Source organism: Numida meleagris, chromosome 3, assembly GCF_002078875.1.
Source record: "Numida meleagris isolate 19003 breed g44 Domestic line chromosome 3, NumMel1.0, whole genome shotgun sequence".
NCBI lineage: Eukaryota > Metazoa > Chordata > Aves > Galliformes > Numididae > Numida > Numida meleagris.
Genome location: NC_034411.1, coordinates 38302935 through 38325730, shown reverse-complemented (window position 1 = coordinate 38325730; position 22796 = coordinate 38302935). Strand labels below are relative to the sequence as shown.

Genomic DNA, 22796 nt, shown 5'->3' with positions numbered 1-22796 from the left:
ACATATATCTATTCACTACATGCTGAAGAAAACTTTCTCCTTCCTCTAAAATATGCCCAGTATATATTTCCTTAGAGAAAAACCTCGCACTAGCTTAGCAAGTAACTACTCACCCAAGAATCCCTCCCCCACATAAAACCTAAATGACTACTAACATAACATGCACAAAATACTTCAAATTAAAAAACAAAGCACTTTGTAATTTCTGCTGCAGCTAGATAAAAAGAAGCCACTCTGAACAGCAGCTCGGACTGGGGGGAGTGTAAGGGTGGGGGTGAAATGTGTATACGCACACTTGCGTGCACACACTAGACGTGTTTCTCCAGTGATATGTATTGAACACATGAGTAACTGCCAAATGGTACCAGAAAGCAATAACCCTGACTTACTAAATAACAAAACTACGGTTAAATCATTAAATATGTCATTGTCTTTTCTGCAAAAGCATTGTTAAATCGAGGTAAGCAAAATAAATAGCTGGAGCTTTTAAAAAAAACCTAAAACCAGGAAAAGAGAATACTACTGACATACATCAAACTTCCCGACTGTCATGAGTTGAACACAAAGCTCTCTGTCCTACTGTGAATCCCATACAAACAGGTTTCTAGGTTTCTCTGTTTTCTTTCCTCCCTTGAATAGTGTCACAGCTCTTTTCAGAGAACACTGTAATACACAGCTGCAGTCTATACTGAGACAAACATACACCCTTTTACCTCAAAAAAAATCCTGGGTGCAGATGTGCATGTTTATATACCACAAACATACATGCATCTTCTAATGACTGGATAAGCAGACGGCCATGTCTCTGAAAAGCAGTGCCTGGCTCCAACCAGAGCAAGAAAAAAATGCTTTGTTCGCCACAGTTGTAACAATTATTAACAATAACAAAGTTCAAAGCTAATTTTGCCACTACGTAGGCCATCAACAGTTTTCCAAACATGAGAAAAATCTTCATAGAAACTTTCTGAACTGCTATTAGTACTTTATTCACTGTATCTCACTTTATGATTCACTTGACTGGTACATATGTCATTATCAAACTCCACGTTCTTACTTACAATTTGCCATCCTTAAAAGAACGAACGAGAATATTGTCTTTTTTCACTGCAATATCATCACTGCAGTCTGGACAGACCACCTGCAACGAAATTACAAATGCAAAGTTTAGAGAGAAAAAGGAGTAACAAGAGTAATAGTACTTACCACTGCTTCCCAAAATTATTTTTTGGGCTCATTTCTCTCCAGCAACACTGCGATGAGAGCAACTGAGATCCCTCAAAACACAGGAGCAACATCTCTCAAAACATATGGGCGATGGTCTCCTGAAATTTCTGAATATAGAGGTCCATGCTTGCTGCCTGAAGGGAACTGGCTGCGGCTGCCAGAGAAAGGTTAAAAACAACCACCTGACAAACACTAAGTACCTGTCATGCCACTACAGTTGATTCTACTCCTCATCCTAAAAGGGGTAATCTCTCAACAAACACTGCCATCAGGGATCTTTTCTGAAAGATTCCAGAAATTGCAAAGATGTCATAACTCACAGTTTCAGAGGAGGAAAAAAACAACCAAATCTCCCCCACACACAGTTTTATAAAGAATCATAGAATCATTTGAGTAGGAAGGGATCTTTAAAAGTCATATGGTCCAACTGCCCTGCAATGAAAAGAACTAACCTACTGCTAGATCAGGTTGTTCAGAGCCCCATGCAGCCTGACCTTGAATGTCTCATAAGGTACCTACTAGGAGATAAAGATGTGTCACATAGAAGTGTAATGATAGACTCTTGAATTCAACAAGTAAATTTATTACAAAGTCTAGCCTAGCACTGAGACATCTTCAGCTTGTTGCTATTTTCATAGAACCATCGAATCAGCTAGGTTGGAAAAGACCTCCAAGATCATCCAGTCCAACCATCCACCTACCACCAATAACCCCACTAAACCATGTCTCAGCACAACATCTAAATGCTTCTTGAACACGTTTTAAAAGCTATTTCAGTTTTTTAAGTTAGTATACAAATCGTTCATTTAAGAAGTTGAGGAATTTGACAACACGTACATTATTCATTGACATTCCACACTTACAGAACAGGAAAGCAGCCCTTTCCATCATTTTTCCCTCAAAAATTGAATTGCTCCCAGAAAGTTAAGAAAACTCTGGTTGTTACAAAGCCTCAAGGAGCAGCAAATGACCGCAACTCTAAATTAGTCCTGGTAAACCCCTCTTCTCTTTGACCAGTTGCTTGCATTCCTACTTTTTCTAACCAAATATAAAGATGCTGCACAATATAGAGTTCTCTTTCTCATTACATAGGTCATCAGCTATATCGTATTCCAGAACTTAAAGTCAAAAGCTCCAACTGCGTCATTTATCATACAGCACAAGCTAGACATGCTTCTCAAGAGAAGTAAAACTTAGTTCAAGTCTCCAAATTCAATGCGTTTCACAATCTGCAAAGAAAGTACTTCATAAAAACTGCAACTTCCTACTTAAAATGCCATCTGAGATACAGTTTGCAGGAATGTATTTATATCAAGGAAAAGACACTGATAATCATTCCTCATTTGAAACAGACAATCTCTGAGCTCTCCAAAGATTGAAAAGCTGGCCTGACTGAAGCTACTGGTTTTCTAGCAGCTTCAAGGTTGTAGCAGTCAGAAATCCATTCAAAGGTTGGAAAACAGCTTACCACAATCTCATCTAGTGCCTTACACACAATGGCATCATCTCAATTTTGCCTGAATCAAGTCTTCTTGATTTCCTTGTAACAAACTCCTTTGCATTTATAGAAGGATGAAAGAGATGATCCTATGTAAGCTCAGCTTTCCAAAAACGCTGTGAAAAGATTTCCTAACCGTAACTTCCAAAAACCTTTAAGTACACATTCTAACCAAGTAATACTATAAAGCTTACCAACTGCACTACCTAAAAGGAGGAGCAATGGCCAGGCCTTTTTATTTATTTTAAAAACAATTAGCCATTGCTCTCAAAAAACACCAAACAAAAAAAGCATGCAGGATTAAGCCAATGCGATCAGCCACTGAGTCTTCTGAACAATTATAAAAAAGTTACAAATGTAGACATCTACAGTTTAGACCTCTATAAATTACAGTCTACCTGGCTGTAGCCAAAGGACTGATATCCAAAGCAATCCCACTACTAACCTCAACTGATCTTTGCTGTAAAGGTTTAGACTGATCTCTGAACTTCTCACATAATCAACTTGCTCAATGTCCTCCATTTGTTTAAACACAAACTGTATCCATACACAGCATCATTAATAATGAAGTAGAGCATTTTGAATATGCATATTCTTCAGCTTATTAGGCCTGCATTTTCTGTTCATTATTCACATAATTACTGTCAGCCGCGCTATACAGTTAAGCAAAACTGCTCAGAAACGAAATAAAATGACTATTGGTAAAGCACAAGTAATTGCTTAAAAGACAAAAGAATGGACCATCACAGCTATAACAGGGGGAAGAAGCTATTTGGGGAATAAATTATTTGATATAACCTTTAAGGTTAAATACAATACGATGTTTATTTGCAGAACTGTAAACCTGATTACTGAAGTAACAGTTAATCTAGGATAAGCTACTTCAGAGTTAACAAGCTCCACCCTCCAACTTGATCCCTCTCTACTGCTTCTCATTTACTGCAGGAAACTTTCCACACAGACAAGCTATTCCAACCTTCAAATGAAAACTAAAGAAATAATAGCATGATTTTTTTGTATACCTTGGAAGAATGAGCAACAGAGCTTGGTTAATTCTTAAGGTCTGATCCACACCTATCTTAATTATCCATTCTACCCCATGCAAGCAAAATAGCTACCAGAGTGTACACTGGAAACTGCTGTCAGTTATGTGGTCCATCACGAGGACTAAAAAGAGCATGGGAAGAAACAGGCCAGCAAACTGACCCATTCACAGAGTATAACTGTGGCACAGTTATCAACAAAAGGTAGGCGGTATTGTATCAAATTTGATGACAGCTTTCAATAAAGAAACAGCTCAGCTTTCTTGTCTGCTACTGAAAAATTCTCTTAAAGCTATCTTTCATCAGCAGAGTTATCTCCTTGCCGAATATACTGCCCTCTCCTTTGCTATTGAAGAGACTGCAATGACTCATCGCCTTCCCACCAACTCTTTCAAAACAAATCCTTCTGGAAAGCCTCTGGACTGCATTACAAGACACAGGAGGCGACAACTAGAAAGTTGCAACTGAGAGATACTGCACACACTACCAAGAGTTGAATGTCAAAGCAGCATTGTTTCAAAGGCTGAGGAAGTCTTCCTGAAATTCAATAAAATCACTGTCAGCGCTGCCAAGGGGAAATGATTCAAGCATTTCAAACTAATAAAATACAAATTTTAAAAAGCATGTTAATTTCCAAGTATGTATGTCTGTCCACATGAAATCCCTAGACTAACAATGATATATTCTATTAGAAGTTTGTTTGTAAAGAAGAGTTTCTTCAAACCAAAACAAAGGAAAATTAAATTTGTAGTAAAAGACTACAGCATTATTTTAAACTAAATTTATTGACAATTCTCTACCATGGGCTAGAAATTAAAAATATTCCCTTTTGTTATCAAATATCTTTATACTGGAACTAGAAAATTCATGCCTACTTAATTACTAAGCTTTCTCTTTGCACTTTTAACATTTTCTCTCTTGATATTGCTACTTCAGAAAAATGATCTACAGCAGCATAGGTTGAAAGCCTTCCAGTATTAGTTCAGTAGTAATACTCAACACTGCCAAGCTAGAAATAGGTCAATGAGCTCTGACTGTTTGGAAAAACTAAAGCCGTGTCAGCAATGAGTTTGTGTAAACAAACGTTATTTACATATACAGTGTTTCCTATGAATACTATAGCTTCCAAATTTTAAGAAACATATCAAGTTCTACTAACAACATAGATAAATCCACTAGAAAGGAAAAAAAACCACAACAAAATCCACCTTTCTTTGTTGCCTAGCAATGCATGAAACTTTAATAAATTAAAGATAAAATTCTTACCAGGGCTGGAAACCACAGAGTTTTCTTTTTATCCACACTGAAGCAATCCACACACACAACTTTTCCTAGTAACTCATCACTCTGTTTCCTATCATCTTCATCTTCATCGCTGGAAGAGGATGAAGATTCTTCTTCAGGACTGAACAACAGAAAAAGACTTAAAACTCAACCACTCGAATCTCTTGCCTACTATAATTACGTGTGAATGTGATACAAAGCTAATTGTCAGAAATAGCATGAATAATAGTGACTTGAACTAAATGTCAAGTATTTTAAAATAATAATTAATAGTAACATTTTATGTCCTCATAAATATTTATATTTATAAATAAAAAATACAGTAACTAAACCATTACAAACTCAGAAATGCATATCTACAAGTGATACCTGTCAAAAACAAACAACAACAACACAGAACAGTAGGCATTCACATGGAAGAATAGAAATGCACTGTCAGAACATCCAAAAATCTTAAATCTGCCCCAGCGAAACACTGTTCAGAAATACAGTGGCAGTTGTAGTTTTGAACCAACTTTAAATTAAACTGATTAATCTCTCTATGGTTTTACTTTAGCAGCCATAGTCTATAAGCCTGCTGTCATTTTCCATACGGAACAGAAAGCTATTTTAAGAGAACAAATCTCCAAATCTCTGAAGAAACATCAGCTACAAAGATAAACAGCAAAGAGGGGAAAAAAGAAGTCTCTTTATCCCAAAATAGCTCTTAAAAAAATCTGCACTGATACATTTCAATGACTGTTTCAATTTCATACAGAACCAAGTACAGGAACATAAGTAGATAGGCAAGGGTGCAAATGTATTTTAATAATGAAAAGGTTTCGGGTCATTGTTTTGGCTGTTCCAGGATGAAGTTAGAGCTGGTTTTAACCAAACGTACACTTGAAATGTAAGAAATGGCTCTAACTAAAATTAAGTGCAACCAGTTATAAAAATATTCGGCATTAGTAGCTATATATAGACACACATTTTTCTAATTATTACATTTTTTGACTACTCACTTTGAATGTTAACTCAAAAAATACAAGCGTGTTCAATAAGCATTTAATGCAGAATTTAAAAGCTACCTTCCATTTTTCCCGTAACTATTTCTGTGCACAAAGCTCACTGTTAACAGAAGACTCACATTTAGTTAGCATTTGCTATTTCTATAGTCTAAGCTAGATTATCGCATTTTGTTTTCTCTACTCCATTTTACATTTGCAGCATTGACAAAAGCACTGTTTCTCCCCAAAGCTTTTTTTTAATTAACGATTTCTTTTAAAATATAGTATGGAAGTCTTTAAGGATGCTTCCAGGGGTTTGAGAAATTCTTGTGGGAAGAGAATCGAGTCAAGCACAAGAGAAAGCCAGGGCTACCTTGGAGAGATCACAATCTAGCTGAGCTTACCATCATCTGCACAATTTTTCTTTTTACACAGTTCAGTCAGTACGAACCATAAGATAAAAATAAGCGTGCTCTTTCTGCCATAACATCCTGTACAGTTAGGGAAACAGGAGAAAACAACTCGAACACTAAGGAGGCTGCAATCATGTTTGCTATGGTACATGCCAGCTTGCCTTTTTCCTTCACTACATCACAATAGTAAAACAACGTTCAAGAAAGTTTATACTACCTGAACAAATACAGGGCAATGTTTAGTATCAATTATTACAAAAAATACAAAGCATGAAGGGATAATCCAAACGTTCTAACTCCTTCCCCATCCTTGCCATTATTACCTCAAAACTTAAAAAAAAAAAAAAAGACAGCAAGTATTTCATAATGTTGTTTCAAGATCGCAACTACTATGAATTCTAGCACCCAGGAAATCAAGTCACTACTCTTGACCTCTATTTTTCTGTCAATAAGCTTTGCCGCAAACCATAATACTGTTCATCTATTTCTAAAAGCTCTTCAGAGACCCTGTAATAGGAAATCAAAAGACTACATGAGGTTTCCAGTGCCTTCTACAAACACTTCAGGTCAGCTAAACAAAGACTGTGTTATAATGGTTTTAGCTCAAGTCCAACAGATTGTCAAAGCCCACTTGTCAATACCTGCCACCATTTTAAATACTGATAACACGAAGACGATGCAGTTATTTCGTGCAGCAACACAGGAAAAACTGTCTTTCAGTCTGAGCACTGAACAACACTTTTCATATAGCTTGCTGGGTCGTTTGGTTTTTTTGAGCCTGAACATACAAAAACTAATAAAAAGGAAAACATACCGAGAGCTTCACAACTGAATAAAAACACACATATAAAGACATTAAACTTACATATGATTGGATCTCCTTCCCCTGTTTGTTTTCTTTCCTATAACAGGAGTCCCAAAGTGTTCAGGATTTGTGAGTGGAAGCTGATCTAAAGTCTGTTGAAATAAAAAAAAAGTATATACATAAGAACTGTGTAAGTAATTCTCCAAAATATAAGTTCATATTACCCGGTTAAAATAATTTTTGTCAATACAGCCTGTCTCATTAGAAAAGTAAAGAGCTGCAACAGATGTCACTGCTTCAATGTTTAGAAGTAACAGTTCTGTGGGTTGTGGGTTTTTTCTGTGTATGCTTTTGTGTGCTTGTTCCTTTTAAAGTACTCCTTTTCCCCTATATCCAAACAAAATTAATTTTTATCCAACACACACACACACACACAAGTATCTTACCGAAGTCCCACCTTTGGACCATTCAAAGTCAGAGAATGGAGTACCAGGTATTCTGCTGACCTGGGATACTCCATCTCTAAAGGATTAATTTTCTGTCCTATCACCAAACTAAATACCAAATTATCTACTTAGAAATGAACAAAGGTCTCCCTGTAAAATGAAACAGAGAGATAACCCAGTAGCAGTAAACATAACTACATATTTTTGGTTAGTGAATCAGTTTGACATGGGACACGCTCCAAAACAATTTTAAAGTTGGTCCAATACTGAGCATTAGCAACAAAACAAGATGGAGAGAAAGAAAACTTTCCCCAATCAGCAAGACCGCTAAAATATCAACACAAACGCCTCAAGGACCTCCAGTATCTTCAAGGCTGCTGTTAGCTCATTTAAAAGGTAATTTCAATTTAAAAGAACCATTCCAAATTTGAAGGCTGCTGGTATGCATGCTTTGTTTTTGTTTTAGATGCATCTTTCTCTTTCTTTGAAAGAAGGCATAATGTCTTCCAAAGTAAATACATTCCTCTCAATCATACCTGTGAGTTGTTTGTATCGATCTTTCAAGTTTGTGATAGCCAATAAAATAGCTTCATCACTTAATACCCAACAGTAGTGATGCCTGAAGATGTATATTTATTATGTACCATATTGTGATTTTTTGCAATGAATATTTACATATTTTTTCAACACGTAAACCAAAGTCATGTGATTGCTGCTTTCTGTGTGATCCACAATCCATGAACCATTAGTAATATAAAAGTGAAAAACATGAAATGTTTATTTTACTCGTCAACTTACAAAGTTCAGTGAAATTCAGCTATATTCCCAGATTTTAAAGAACAGTAAGCCAAACCCTTTAAGGTGTATTTTACATAACCATTATTTTTAGTCACATGGATGGACACAACATATTGAAGACTGAGATACAGAAGACACATCTTATTTTTTTCTAAATAAAGAGTTATAATATTAAAATTGTTCAATTACCTCACTTTCCGCAAAATGTCGCTCTCCTTTTAAACACAGTGAAGAGCGTCTGAGAGTCTTCTCATCACCATCATCAAATACTGTCGCCACGTAATATGTAGTGCAGGGGGGAAAAGAAAAAAGGATTTGTTTTTTTCAAAATGAGGGTACCAGTTAGCGATTAATTTAGATGTCATAAAATATGAGATAACACCTTCCTCCAGCTAGCATTGCAACAAAGCAGTGCCTAAATACTACTAGATATTCACTAAAACCTTTGCACAAAATGATCAAGTACATAAGCTGCTGTTTCACTATAGCTACTCTGTGCTTGCATATGGTAAATGGAATATTAACTAACCAGTAGCTGAGCACATAGAATTCACAGATCAGGACACACACCAAAAAAAAAATCAATGCAAGCTAGAAATGAAAAACAATTCTTAAAGCATTCTCAATTTTCACAGAGCATTATCATAAAATCAGAATCTCTATCATCTTCAACTGGAAGTTACACCTACTATGGAGAAACACAGATGGACATCTGGAGAAAAAAGTTACTGTTTGCTGTTATTTGAAAGTTCAGCACTTATCTCTGCTGACTTCATCCAACTAATCTACAAAATGGCAGTGACATCAAGCCTAAGTAGGGTGACACCAAGCAACAGCCAAAGCACAATCAGCAAAACCAGCTGTAGTGAAAGAACTGTGGAGTTCCTGCCTTCTCAACTCTCTGCTACTCATGCAGTCCCTAGGCTCCATTATCTCAAGCAACAGAATGAGGTCAACTGGAAACAAGTTTGTAAAACAGTTGGGTTCAGCTACACAACTTATCCACTTAAATCCAGAATTACATTGCACACGCTCAATGTATCATCTTGTGAGGCTGATAAACTGGTCATATAACAAAGTTAATTTTTATCAAGTTGATGAAAATTTGGTAACAAGCTTTAACTCAGGTTATGCTTCCACTGTTAAGTCAGCAAAGAACTGAGTTCCTCTCCAGTCCCCAACAGTGATGACAGATACACTCTTGTCCCCGCACTGCAGTAACCTTGAAGACTTTTGGGGGGCCGGGAAACAACCACAGGATTAGATTAAAAGCTGAAGTTTCAGCAAGTTCTCAACACATCTCTTCCATTCTCATTCAGGCTCTCTTCTGTCAATCAACAGTACTGCTGAGTTTGACTCATTTCATCATGTGGCAGAAAAGCAAAAATACGTAAACACTTTTACAAACGAGAGACAAAATAACAGTGTTCAGAGAATGGCTGTCAACCGGCAGAAGATGCCTGGCAAGATTAGAGCTTAGTTTTCAGCCAGGTCATCAAATAGCAGGTGCAACACCCTAGTTTCAACATCTACTAATTAAAATATACAAAAGAACCAAGGTACATCAAAACTCATGACTAATATTTATTTAATATAGAAGTAACTAGTACCTAGTTCTGAGATACTTTTTTCATCCCTATAATCCACTACTATTAATGAACAAAAAACCCTACCCCCTTGTGACTACCATTCAGTGTTTTACTCTACAGTAGTTGTTGAGCACAGTTTAGTGACAAAACAGCAATTATAGATGCCATGCCTGACACTTCAAAATTTGTTGAAAATGTATCAAGGGTTGCACAAGAGTTGCACACCAACTTTTGAGGTACATCTCAAATGGTCAATATACAATTAAGACCTCTTTTGGTTAAGTGAAGTAGAAGGCAGCAGGTTCCTAATTCAGTTAGTGTTAATTAATGTAACTGAGTGTCCTTACATAATGAGAGATTAAAAAAAACCTATCCTCTTCAAGGGATAAACTGACTACAAGGGTAAACCTATTCAGAGCTAGGTAGGTAGCCACGTTATGTATCCTATGTGGCAATCTGCTTGTGGTCTCTTCCCTGTCAGAGGGATCCTTAACCTTGTTCCATAACATTAACACATTGAATGGAAAAGCATCATCAGTCTTAAAGACTGTGTGGCCTTTATAGCACATAAGGCTTTAATGCATGTGAAATTCAAATCTAAAGGGGCACCTTCAAAACTAACTACTAAGCAGACATATAAATGTGTACTACATTTTAAAACACTTAACCCTAAACTGCAAGAAAGGAAAAAAAACAAAAGCAGCAACATAACGATGAAAAAAAGTACAGAAGTAGGTAAGACTACTCCAATACATGAACAACAGTTCTTGTTATTTCTACACACCACTGCTGCAGTGGCACAAATGCTAACACGTTAACAAATTCTGGAATGCTGTTACTTCAGAACTGTCCTTCAATAAAGTTTTATTTTCCAAATTCAAGTAATTTTATTCATGAAATCATTAACAATGTAAGCACTTGGATACTTCTCAACAAATGAAAGAATAACACTAGATAACCCTGCTGGTTAAGAAGCACACTACTTCTGAGATTTGGTAAACTTCAACCATTCCTTGAAGCAGGACTTTCACTCACATATGCAAAGTTATCACTGCCTATAAGGTGAATTTCAGACCCGCTCAACTCACTCTCCTGACAAAAAGATAATTCAAATCATTTACTGCTAGAGTTAGTTCTCTCTTAAATGCGTTACAGTCACCAGCTGTGATGCTTTTACTGATTCTGCAAGGTCAACAAGCTTCTCTTTGCTTTTATCTACAAACTCTCACATCTCTCTTCGTCCTCTTTCTCAAGTGCAGGATTTTTTGACAGATACCTACTTTGATTTACAAACCAGTTTCATGACACCTATCTTCAGAATTTAATCTGCACTAGCTCCTATCTTATTCTTATTGCTGAAGTGTTAAGCACATGCTTTGTCAGAAACTTACGTATGTACACACACCATTCTAACACCAGTTACAGCATTCTGTTCTTAGAAGCTCTCACATCTGATCTACCTCTACACTAATTACCAGATCTATAATATCAATTCATGCCTTTATACCTCATGTTTCACCCTATCCTGGCCTTGTTTCTCCTTTACTCGTACATTGTCCTTCAACTGAACTATTTTCTACAACACTTACCTAGCAGATCAAATGTAAACTCACCTCTATTCCTTTCTAAAAGGACTGAGGCTGGGGAAACTCTCCCTAACTGTTCAGCAGTGCTTTAAGCAGTAACAACCCTTAATATCTCAACACAAGTAAATCTTGATAAGGTTCTTTCAAGATCTAGTCCTCCATCCTCCCACATTTGCAGTATCGATCAAGGAGACAAATATGCAACTTCTCAAGAAGTTCCTATTATAGTTTTAACAGTACCAGGGCACAGATGGAAGGTATGTTATCATTTTACCATTGACCTGTTCTCCCCAGGTTAGACTGATCTACTTGTACACAGCATCAAAAACAAAAATGCATGTTTCTAAAGCCTATGGAAAAATTACCATAATAATCAAGGCTTGCTTATCTGTATGCAAATACACCATCTAAAGTCTGAAATGTCACATACTAGAATAGGGAAAATGAAGAGGAAAACCTTAAATGATGACTTGATTTTATAGCAGTTATTATCAGGGCAAAGTATAGAAGTGGGAAAAACGTACTGCAATCTGTGTTTGTTTATTTTTTTAAATTTTTGTTAAGCTTTGGAATACTTAATAACATATACTGTTATTACATACACTAAGAAGTACCCAATTACAGAGCAGCTCACTTAGTCTTTATTTCACATCTCAATTTTGCATTGTGATGAGTGATTTTTCTATTAAAAACACAAAAAGATATTGATATTCTGTGTGTTTTGTTTTGTTTTTTTAAACTACAAACCTTGAGTATAAAAACATCTCCAAAAAATTTCTCACCATGCTTAAGACACGTCCAAGAAAAATACAGGCCACTCATTTAGTGAAGTCAACAGTTTTCTTCAACTACTTTACTATTTAGCTTACCTACAGTATACCAACTTGCATCTGTTAATTTGTTGATAACTGCTTCCTGGTAAGTTCCATCTGGATTCTTCACTTCCACAACAGTTCCTACCTAAAATACAAAAGCCACTTAGCACTGGAAAGCTTCTAAAACAGACAATGAAGTGAACACTTCAGTATTCAGCCAACAAAGTTAATTAAGATAGACACAGTTAAATATACTACACTTTTGCAGCTTTGTTTGAATCTGTTTGTACTCCTTAAAACTTCTCTTTTTCACTCCCCTGAAACAAGCTGACTTAAGTGAGCTGATTATTTCCTGCCAGCAGGTGGGGAACAAGAACCAGTCTGAGTGATGTCATTCTCTTATACAAGAGTTTTCGCCCAGTTTTTGCTCTGTGTTTTCCAAAGCAACAGTAGCTAGAAACCAGGGCCAGCCAAACGTCTTAGATTTAAGTCCAAGAAGAACAAAGAGGGTTGCATCAGCCAGTATGCTGCATCCCCTTTAACTACAGAGGGAAGCTTAACATGAAAAGGAAGAGTATATCAACTTCAGTGCTGCAATATTACCTTCTGTGCTTCACAGTTTTAACTAGTCTATGTAATAAAATAACCCTTCCACTTTCACCTCATAGTGCATATACACGTTTATTTTAAATACTGAAGAATGCTTTTCAAAGCGTCTGCAAGATACAAAACAAGTTTCTTACCTTTAAAGGGCCCTTTATGTGGTCATCCTGTACTTCCACTGTTGAAGAATCATGCCTAAAAGTTACCTAAAAAATATAAATCAACTGACAATCACTTGATATAATTGAGCAGCATAAGAACATGCAAATGTCAATAGCTCTTCTCCTACTCACATCTTGCAGTTAGTCACCATAATCATTCCACTTGCTGAAACTTTCATTCACACGTTTTAGAAATAAGAGGAAAACTTCTTAGCTGCCAAAACTTAAACTTTTTTTTTTTAACCTTTCACAATAGACCTATTACACTACAGGAAGTGACGAACAACAGTTTACCAATGCTGTTTAGCAGCTCAAAACAACCTCTGCAGGTCTCTTAATAAATTTAATTGTACCGTGTTAGTACCATACCAAGAAAGGAGGAAGTTCCAATGTTCTGAGCATAAATAACTTAAGAAATGTTTACACTTCAGTGCTCTAAAAATCAAACCACTTTAGTACCCATATCTAAACCCACGTAACGTGCGAGTTTTTTTGCTGCTGCTTATTTAAGGGTATTTTCATCACTACTGAAAGACTCACAAAATCATACAGGGTACTGCTGCCAGCTGAACAAAATAACCCACAGAAAATACTCTGGCCCTTCAGCGTATGTCAGCCAAGTCAGCAGCATGCTAGAAACTAGAAGTAAATGTCCAGACAGCTACGCTTGTAGCCTCCCAAAACTGAGAGTAATAAATTCCGTAAATTTATCTGAGGTATTTTCTATTTAACAGGCAATGACATAGGAATTCTTTAATCCTATGCACATCCTCAGAAAAATATGATCTAGACAGTCATATTTATGATTAAATTATCTGTATTAGATGCTACAGATATTCATTATTCATTTCAGACAAAACTAGCTTGATCACATTGTAAGTCACAAAATCAATTGCAGCTGAAGCTTTACTTCCACTCTTGCTTTAAAAATCAGGGAAACCTTGAGAAAATTCTGGCATTACATATCAGTACATTTCATTAATACCTGCAAATGATGTTCTAAAGCTCACCAGAGCAGACTTGTTTGATGTAAGAGTGGGACATTTTATTTAATACTCACAACAGCTAACAATGTAATTTGAGATTCAGCTGTCAAACAATACCTCTCCGCTACAGCACTACAAGGGCTGCTCCAAAAGTAATGCCTCCTATTTTATTATGTGGGCCCACAATGTCAAAGGTAGATATTTGTGGTAAGGCAGTAGAGGTTAAACCTTCCCACCAATAATTCATCGTGTGGCTGCTGTGTGACTGATGGCAGCAGAGGGGCAGTCTGGCAAAATGGCATCTGGTATGGAAGAGCATATGAAGGAAAAGTGTGGAACTGAATTCCGCCATATGGAAAAAACATACCCATTGACATTTACTGACATTTGCTGAATGCTCAGGGAGACCAAAGAGTGGATGTGAGCACAGCGAGGTGGTGGGTAATGCGTTTCAGCAGTGGTGACAGCAGGTCATCTCGGCTGGTGCAGATTTTTACAAACTCAGCATGCAGGCTCTTGTTTACCGCTGGTGAAAATGCACAGCTAATGGTGATGACTACGTTGAAAAACAGTGTTCTGTAGCTCAGAATTTGCTCTATCAAGTGGTGCTATTCTGCTTTTCGTATTTGTTGTCGTTTCCACAGAAATAAACAAGAGGCACTAGTTTTGGAGCAACACTAGGTTGTAGGATTTATCTCACAAGCGAGCTCAAAATTATGTTCGCACAATTATTGAGGCTCCTCTATAGAACACAGCAATAGCAAAATCTGCTTCAGAACAGAGTTTTCTAATTCAAGTTCTCCTACTTAGGCACCTCAAGGAGAGAATTTAAGAGTTTTGCTAACTTTGATAGTAGCAAACATCTGAGAACAATGCCTATAGCTATGATGGAGGAGAGTCTACCTAGACTGGCTGATTAGAAAATAAATGCACTAAAATGTTCTACTGCTCTAAACGCAGTAAAACTCTTCATGGAACAGTTATCTTGTTCATTTTCTGTTAAAACCACAGCAATATCAACTGAATGTATATTCTTTTTAGAGCCGCATCATCCACCTACTGGTGGCAAACACTTCCTGTCCACCAGATAGACACGAGACATTTTGTAACCTGAAAGCTACACAGAGAGATAGGGATTAACAGAGCTAGGGCCACTCTCCTGAACTTAAGCCTGATGGGAGCTTACTTAAAAATCAGAAGTTTGAAGTTCAGATGTAAAGCAATCTGACATTTGTGGTCACTCAGATGAAATATCCAGCACATTCGTTCTGATTTAGAGACACCCGGTTTGACTCCCCTTCTGTAACTATCTTTAAGTGTATTTTACAGCAAAAAGGAACTATACCCCAAGCCATGAGTGAGCTACAACATACTACAATAAAAGGAGTAGGCATCAAACTGCTATCACGCATTCCGGAATGGTTTTTGTTTTTAAAAGGTACACTGGGGCTTTGTCTCTTTTCCAGAGGATTTTAATACTAGCTGTTTTCACTTCTTGAGATCTTCATACATGTTCAAAAAACCCAAAACCTTGCTATTAACAGAAATTAGATTTCATCATCAAGCCAACCAGTTTAGATTCACTTGGAAATTCCCTATTATTCACCATCCTGGAAAGATGGTCCTATATAAACTCTATACAGCATCTAAAGCATCTGCTTTACTACTTTCTGCTTTTACACTAAAATCAGTTCCTTTGAAAATTTCTGTGGAGGGTGCCCAAGAACAAGCTGTGGGTGCAAATGAGGGTGCTGGTTGTGTTTTAGAAGACACTGTCAAAATAAACTAGATTAAATATTTCTCTAAGAGAAGCTATAATTGATGTAGAAGGAGCGGACTGCCACTAACATTTAAAGTCTTGCTCTTCAGTCAAATTTATATTGCCTTCAACTCCCTTCACAACTCCAGGCAACTCTTAAGTTTTATTTCTTTCCATGGCAATGTGTGTAATGCTGATATACTGTTTAAAGTAAAATTCTGTACTACGTACAGAAGTCACCAAAGACTGCTAACCTGTGCTCCTGCTGATATTGAAATGATAAACACTCTGCGGTTGAGTTACATTAAATACATTTATTAAATGATTAAAACTATTACGTTGATGATGGAAAAGTTATTATGGAGACATCCCTTAGAATTTTCTAGGAAGTGGAAACTGACAGAGGAAGAAAGCTATTAAAAGGTGAAGCAATTAAATGTATTTTACTTGCCTGAAGATGATGCAAATCTATACTGAAAAAAAATGTTGCCACCCTCCTTCCCCCAAGCAACTAGTTATGAAACCTAAATAAAAGCTTCCAACTAAAATTTCTGTTATGAAGCTAGCTGGCTTTGCTGGCAAGTAAGAGAGAACTCCTAATACAAAGGAGAATAGGGCGTAAAATGTGTTGACGTCAGAGGAAAGTCTGTTAAGTAACTGGAAAATAAATGCAGCAGGTAAACTACCAAAAATTCCAGACAAATCACACCTTATAATAAAAATTCTGCTTAGAGCTAGTACTGGAGGAAAACTGCAAGTGCCGGAAACAGAAAAATCAAGGGATCACAGCTAAGTTCAGGGACAATCCATACCTGGTGGAGGAAATTCAACGCGTAGAGATACTGCTACTACATTCCCAAACAAAACACCTTATCACAAAACACTCTACAAAAGAGTAACAGTACTGGGGCTTAACTGCTCTGTGTTACACAGTAACAGTGAAGACTCTTTGTCCTGCACAGCTGTTCCTTTTCAGCATCTTTCTGAAAAACATTGCAGTGGAGAAGCTGCAAGTAAAGCCACACAAAAATAGTTCTCAATGGACAACACTAAAGTGCAAGTGGTTATTTAAGAAGGTGGGCTGAAAGTCTTCTCGAGCTGATAGTAGTTAAGACTTCACTGATGTGGGCACAATACAATTCCTGTCCTTAAATACTGATGCTTCACAGCCTAAATACCAGTACTTAATAGCTTAAGCTTAATGGTGCTGCAAAACATAAACCAGCTGATGCCGTTAGTAGTTATGACTTTTTAAAGATGTCAGATTTAAGACCAGCACCTTCTCATTATAGTTAACATTAATCATCATATATGACGATATCCTTCCCATCAGGGCTTTTGGAAACAGTCTGTTCTGTCCCTTATACGTGCCATAAGCAAAATCAGCCGAGCACTGCACAGCAGTTTATGATGGAAACTCTTCTATGTGGGATTACTTCCACTCGTGGTACATGTTTTTCACTTCTCTTCCAAGTAGGTAAGAAAAATACTGTTACTATAAATAGGTTTTCTTCTTCGTAAATGCTTTTGATCCTTCTGCTGTTATATTTCCACGTAAGATTAAGGTCACCTGCTCCCACATTAGAAGCTTTCAGGGCAATGCTTGCAACAGAAATATAAGGTCTTTCTACAGCACAGACTTAATAGGTGTCAAACACAAGCCCAAACATTGGTCTTTTTATTTAAAAAAATACCTTAAATTCCTAATAAATGTTAAAGCATCTTTCTTTTACTTCCTCCTCACAATTTTTTTTTTTTATACTGCACATGGCTTATATAGATTCAATCAATCATTAACTAGTCACCATAAAGATTAAGTGAGATTCCCTGCTTGCTATTCTGTAGGACTTAATACCCCATGTCTTTGTTGGAAGACAGCAGGGCTTCATCTCATTCCGGAAGCATTATGATTATCTAGCTGCAGCTGCTAACTGGCAGTGACCTGCTCTCCTGAAGTAAAAGAAACCACATTAAATCTACTCTGAGGAGTTTTATCTATCTCCTCATGACATTATCCCATACATAAACTTATTTGTCATTGTAATCAGTTACTTCAGGTCAGTCTATGGCACCAAAGGCCACAGATAGTAGAGGCAGACAGATGACAAAGCAGTGAAAGAAACAAGACGTATTCAACTGCATGGGGAGGAATGTGGGAGGAACTCCTCCTACCCCTACAACAAGCTTATTGTTATTGTAATAACTGCATTGCCAAACTCCAAGGAAAGGAATATTTTGAACACAGATCACTTTTTTTCCCAAAAAAACGTTTGCAGGAAAATCACTTACCTTGACTTTGACAAGTCTTTTTGCTGTCTTGATCTTGGCTTCACAGAAGGCTCCTCTATACTTTGCACTCACATCAGTGCCCACTGTAAGATAGGGAGGCTCATCGATGGCCTGGAACAGAAAGGAAAATAGCTGGTTTTTAATTGCTGGCCACTGGCAATAGAGCCGTCATTGTTTCACTAGCTTTTGCAGACAGAGTATTACAAAACAGCCCAATAACCTGACGGCATATGTATATAATGGCACTAGAAACAATGCTCATGCAATGGCTACCATAAATATAATCATCTGACACCACAGTTGCCTGCAACAAGTCACCACATAAGCTCCAACCTCTGCACCACCCAAGAATGCAGTAAGTAGATGGCCAGCTCCGCTGCCAGCTGAGTGCTTCACCTTCTCCTGTAATTGCCTCAAAATTTGATACAGCTCATGAACACACTGATATTTGTTTTATTTCCCATAAATAAAAATGAAAAATGAACCTGAGTTAAGTAGAAAATCTCTGAAGAGACTTGGCCTCTTTTACTTCTGAATGAAGTAAATTATATGGGAGGATGCTTGCCAGGAGCGTCCTGAGAGACGGAGCAGCAGGAGAACAAAGACAGGATGAACACACAGCAAAGGGCAAGGGCCCAGACGAAAGAAGAGGCCCTCTAACAAGTAACAAGAGGAATGGGGAACACCCAAACAGAAAAAAAAAACAACAAACAGAAAACAAGAGAGGAGGGAAACAAATGTTTGGGAGGGCAGGGGGAGAATAAGGGCCCAACTAGCACACAGAGAGGGCATGTCAAAGGCTCTGCTCTTTCAAAAGAGGGCCATCTCCTCTCAACCAACCTCGCATACTGTCAACCTTCGAAAGGAGATTGTGGATACCTGAACTACCTTTCTCAATCACTTTGGAGAAGCTAGGTCAGAAGAAAGAAGGCAGAAGAGACCAGTAACAGCAGTGAGCTACCTCTCCAAGAGCTGCGAGCCTCTGTGCAGCCCCAAATAACAACTGGGAAGAGAGACCTAAGCCCTCCAAGCCCACATTATGTTTGTGCATCTCTAGGGATTCAGACACAACTTACAAGAAGCAACTCTGGCACATCCAAGGTATCTGCAGAATATCGAGAAACAGAACTTGAAATTGAGAAACATAAGATGCTACAGTATTAACTCCACATTAATTATGTTTTACCTTGACTCCTCCTTCAAGTCTAATGCTCATTTTCAGGTAATAGAGTATGTCCCAGACAGAACATCAGCAAACTTTTCAATCTGCGCTTGCAAAGATAATCAGAAACCTAAATGCTCTAATGAATCTCCCTCTACCTCTTGCTCCCTCTCTGCACGCATGCATGACTGCACCAGAGTACTTTAACCATAAACATACATCCATTCTTATCACACATTTAGTAACAATAAAATTCAACTGAGATTAAGTAGGTAGCCGTTAACAGTGTTAGGATTCTGAAATTCATTTCTTTCTTGCCTCTCTAACAGTGCTAACGTACTTGCCTTTGAGGCAGGCTGCAATTCTTTTCTGTTACTTCTCTTGGAAGGATGCTGAAAGAGGGACTTGGACTGCAATAAACTTAACTTTGCTGAGTGCTTTCAGTAGATCAAGTGTCTGTTTCCCACATAAATCTGAATGGGGAAAATAGCCACGGATTCTCTTGCAAAGTTAGCAGTGCCCTATGAGGGGAGTGTTCTCCTGCTCTCCTTCATTTTTAAGAAAAGAAACTCTGCAATGCTACAGTGTTGATAAGTCCTTCATGTTGGTTGATATTCCAAACTTACAAGGAAGCATGAAGTATTATTTTTAATAAAACGGACAGATCCAATCTGGGTCCACGTGGATGCACATAGCTTGAATTCTCCTATAAGCAAGCACTGTGAGTTCATTGTGTCAGTACCCGTCCACACTTCCCTACACAAACAAACAAATAACCCCAAGGACAGATCCAGGATTAGGTTTAGCTTATAGAAAATAAAGAATGATTTTTCTTCACTACTTCTGAACCTTAATTAAAAAAGCAGAAGCAAGACAATCTGAAGTTCTGGCCTTGGTTAGGAAGTCCATGACAGAAGAAGAAACAACGCCACAATCATCAGCAAACTTTAAAACAGGATTTCAAATTTCCTTTTTATAATGAGTTTATTCATTAATAGTATCTATTAATTCATTATTACTCTGGTTTATTTTGAAAAGCTTCTCTAAAAAGAATATTTGTTTGAAGAATGAACATCTGGAAGAAATGATCTCTGTTTCTATCACGGAAGTTCATTTCAATCCCTGGCCCAAATCTCCTGAAGTTACTTTTTAAAACAGTTAACCTTAAGTTGAGTAACTTTGAACAGCAAACATACGGACCAATCATTTACCCACTGTAAGAATGTTTACTAAAAGTGAAGTACTGGAGTGGCTTTTGACACAAAAATTTATACCAGTGAAATACATTTCTTCATTAAAATGTATAAATGATTCACAGTAGTTGAAGTATTAAATAGCCACACGAAATCAAAGGATACGCCTAAGAAGTTTTCTACAATTTCATCATTCCATTGAAACACAAACGATTCTTTCCCAAACCACTCAAGTTTTTTGAAATCCATCCCTCACTCTGATAGACAGTACCAGCTGAAAATGGTAGGTTAAAACAACTAGAGAGATGCGATGCATCAGAGAATGCAAACAAGGAATGCAAACAGCAGTGATCAAAGTCTGGCATTCATTTCATGTAATCCTGATGGCAACATTGTTATTTTCACCACCTCTAAATGAGTCACCTGTTCTCAAACAGGTTTTAGTCAATTCCACCAAAATTAGACAGAGATTAAAAATAAGTACACAGCTATTTTTACCTTTCTGTTATTCCTTCTCTTTGTGCTTACGTCACGTAATAGACATCCTTACACACAGGCTGAATGCATCTTTCCCTATTTAATTTTGACGTGCTTTGGCAGGATACGCTTTTATTCTTTCTCTGCTTTTCAGGATGTTAAAATGCAGCTGAAATATGAGAACACGGCTCACTCATCTCAGGGCACACTGAAATTCTCTCTGCAAGCGTTGCAACTGCCTCTAAGGGGGAGGGGGAGACTGCGCTGAGTGCTGTAAAACACAAAATTCTGAGTTTCTTAGAAGTACCAAAGGCTTCATTTTGAGACGATTGATGGCCTCACCACCATACTGTCCTGGGATCTCTGGGATAGAATCACTGAATCAAAAACGTTGGAAAATACCTCTAAGATCATCCAGTCCAACTGTCCACATACCACCAATATTGTCTGCTAAACCATGTCCCTAAGTCCTACACCTACCCCTTTCCCTAAGACCTGCAAGGACAGTGACACCACCATCTCCCTGGGCAGTCCGTGCCAGTGCCTCACCGCTCTTTCTGGGAAGAAATTCTTTGTAGTATTCAACCTGAAATGCAGTCTCTGCCTTCATTTTGTTTCAAAGCAAGCTCGCCTGAGTTTCCTTTTACATCTGGGACATACTCCTGCATTTTGTGAGCTATAGATAAGAACTGCCTTCCAAGCAGCCTGTGATTAAAAGCATCAGTGAAGTTTTGCTAAAAGGGAAAACTAGGAAGTATCCCCAGCACACACCGCCGCTTACTTAGAGAGACAGCGAACTCCTCAATCAGTGCAGCTTCAGCACAACCCTCCCCGCCCGCCCAGGCTTCCTCTCTCCCTCCCTCCCTCCGCATTCACACGTCTCCACGACCTCTCGAAACGCCTTTCAGCTCAGGCAGGAGGAAGCAAAGCAGGGGAAGCATAGGCGCTGGCACCCTGCGGCAGCCCGTCCTGCCGCTGCCCTTACTCCCGCCGCTCTGCCCGGCGCTCACCAGCCGCCGCCGGCCGGTAAGGGGCGCTCCGCCCGGCGCCGAGGCCGCAGCCCGAGCCGGCCCGCAGGTGCGGCGCAGCACGGCGGGGGCGGGCGGGCCCCGCGGCTCACAGCACGGCGCCGAGAGGAGGGGCCGCGCCGCCGAGCTGCCAGAAGTTTCCGCCCGCCCGAGCCGGCGCCCGGGGCCGCGGCAGATTATGCGGGGATTGCCGCGAGACTAAATTCGGCCCCGTAAGGCGATTGCCGGGCAAAGCCGCAGGCGGGGCCGCCCGCTCCGGCAGGGCCCCGGGGCACGGCGACGGGCCGGGCCTGTGGCCGGGCCGTCTCCGCACGCAGTACCCGGAGGGCGGTGGCAGCTGCCCGCACCGCGAGGCCGCCCGCGGCTCCCAGCGCCCACCAGCACTGCTGGGCCCGCTCTGCCAGCGCCTGGGAGGGGGGGAGGGGGCACACAGTCCTCCGGAACGTTTCGGAATGAACAGCTGAAAATCAGGATTTTCAATGGTAGTATCATGTTTTTACATACCTTTTAAGGCTGTTAAAGAGGTCGGATTTCCATGTTTTTCTAGACATTTTCCATCTACGTGCGATGAAATCATCCTCACGCCTCCCCTTTCAGCTGTGCTGCTATACTCAACTCCTTTGTGAAGCCTGTCGTGCCGCACCGCAGCCG

The 22796-nt window shown here is 38.7% G+C and overlaps 1 protein-coding gene across 3 annotated transcripts in view; it reads right to left on the bottom strand.

Annotated features, from left to right (window-relative positions):
- ARID4B (AT-rich interaction domain 4B) overlaps positions 1 to 22796 on the bottom strand; it is an 87618-nt gene that overhangs the window by 39632 nt on the left and 25190 nt on the right. For 2 of the 3 annotated variants that reach the window (XM_021391616.1, XM_021391619.1), the window contains exons 3-9: positions 18286 to 18396; positions 13231 to 13296; positions 12542 to 12632; positions 8687 to 8766; positions 7314 to 7405; positions 5032 to 5170; positions 1059 to 1138 (exon numbers count right to left, since the gene is read on the bottom strand). In XM_021391616.1, the coding sequence (XP_021247291.1) occupies positions 1059 to 1138; positions 5032 to 5170; positions 7314 to 7405; positions 8687 to 8766; positions 12542 to 12632; positions 13231 to 13296; positions 18286 to 18396 (659 nt within the window). The remainder of the gene's footprint in view (positions 1 to 1058; positions 1139 to 5031; positions 5171 to 7313; positions 7406 to 8686; positions 8767 to 12541; positions 12633 to 13230; positions 13297 to 18285; positions 18397 to 22796) is intronic. The other variant, XM_021391617.1, reaches the window with a different exon arrangement.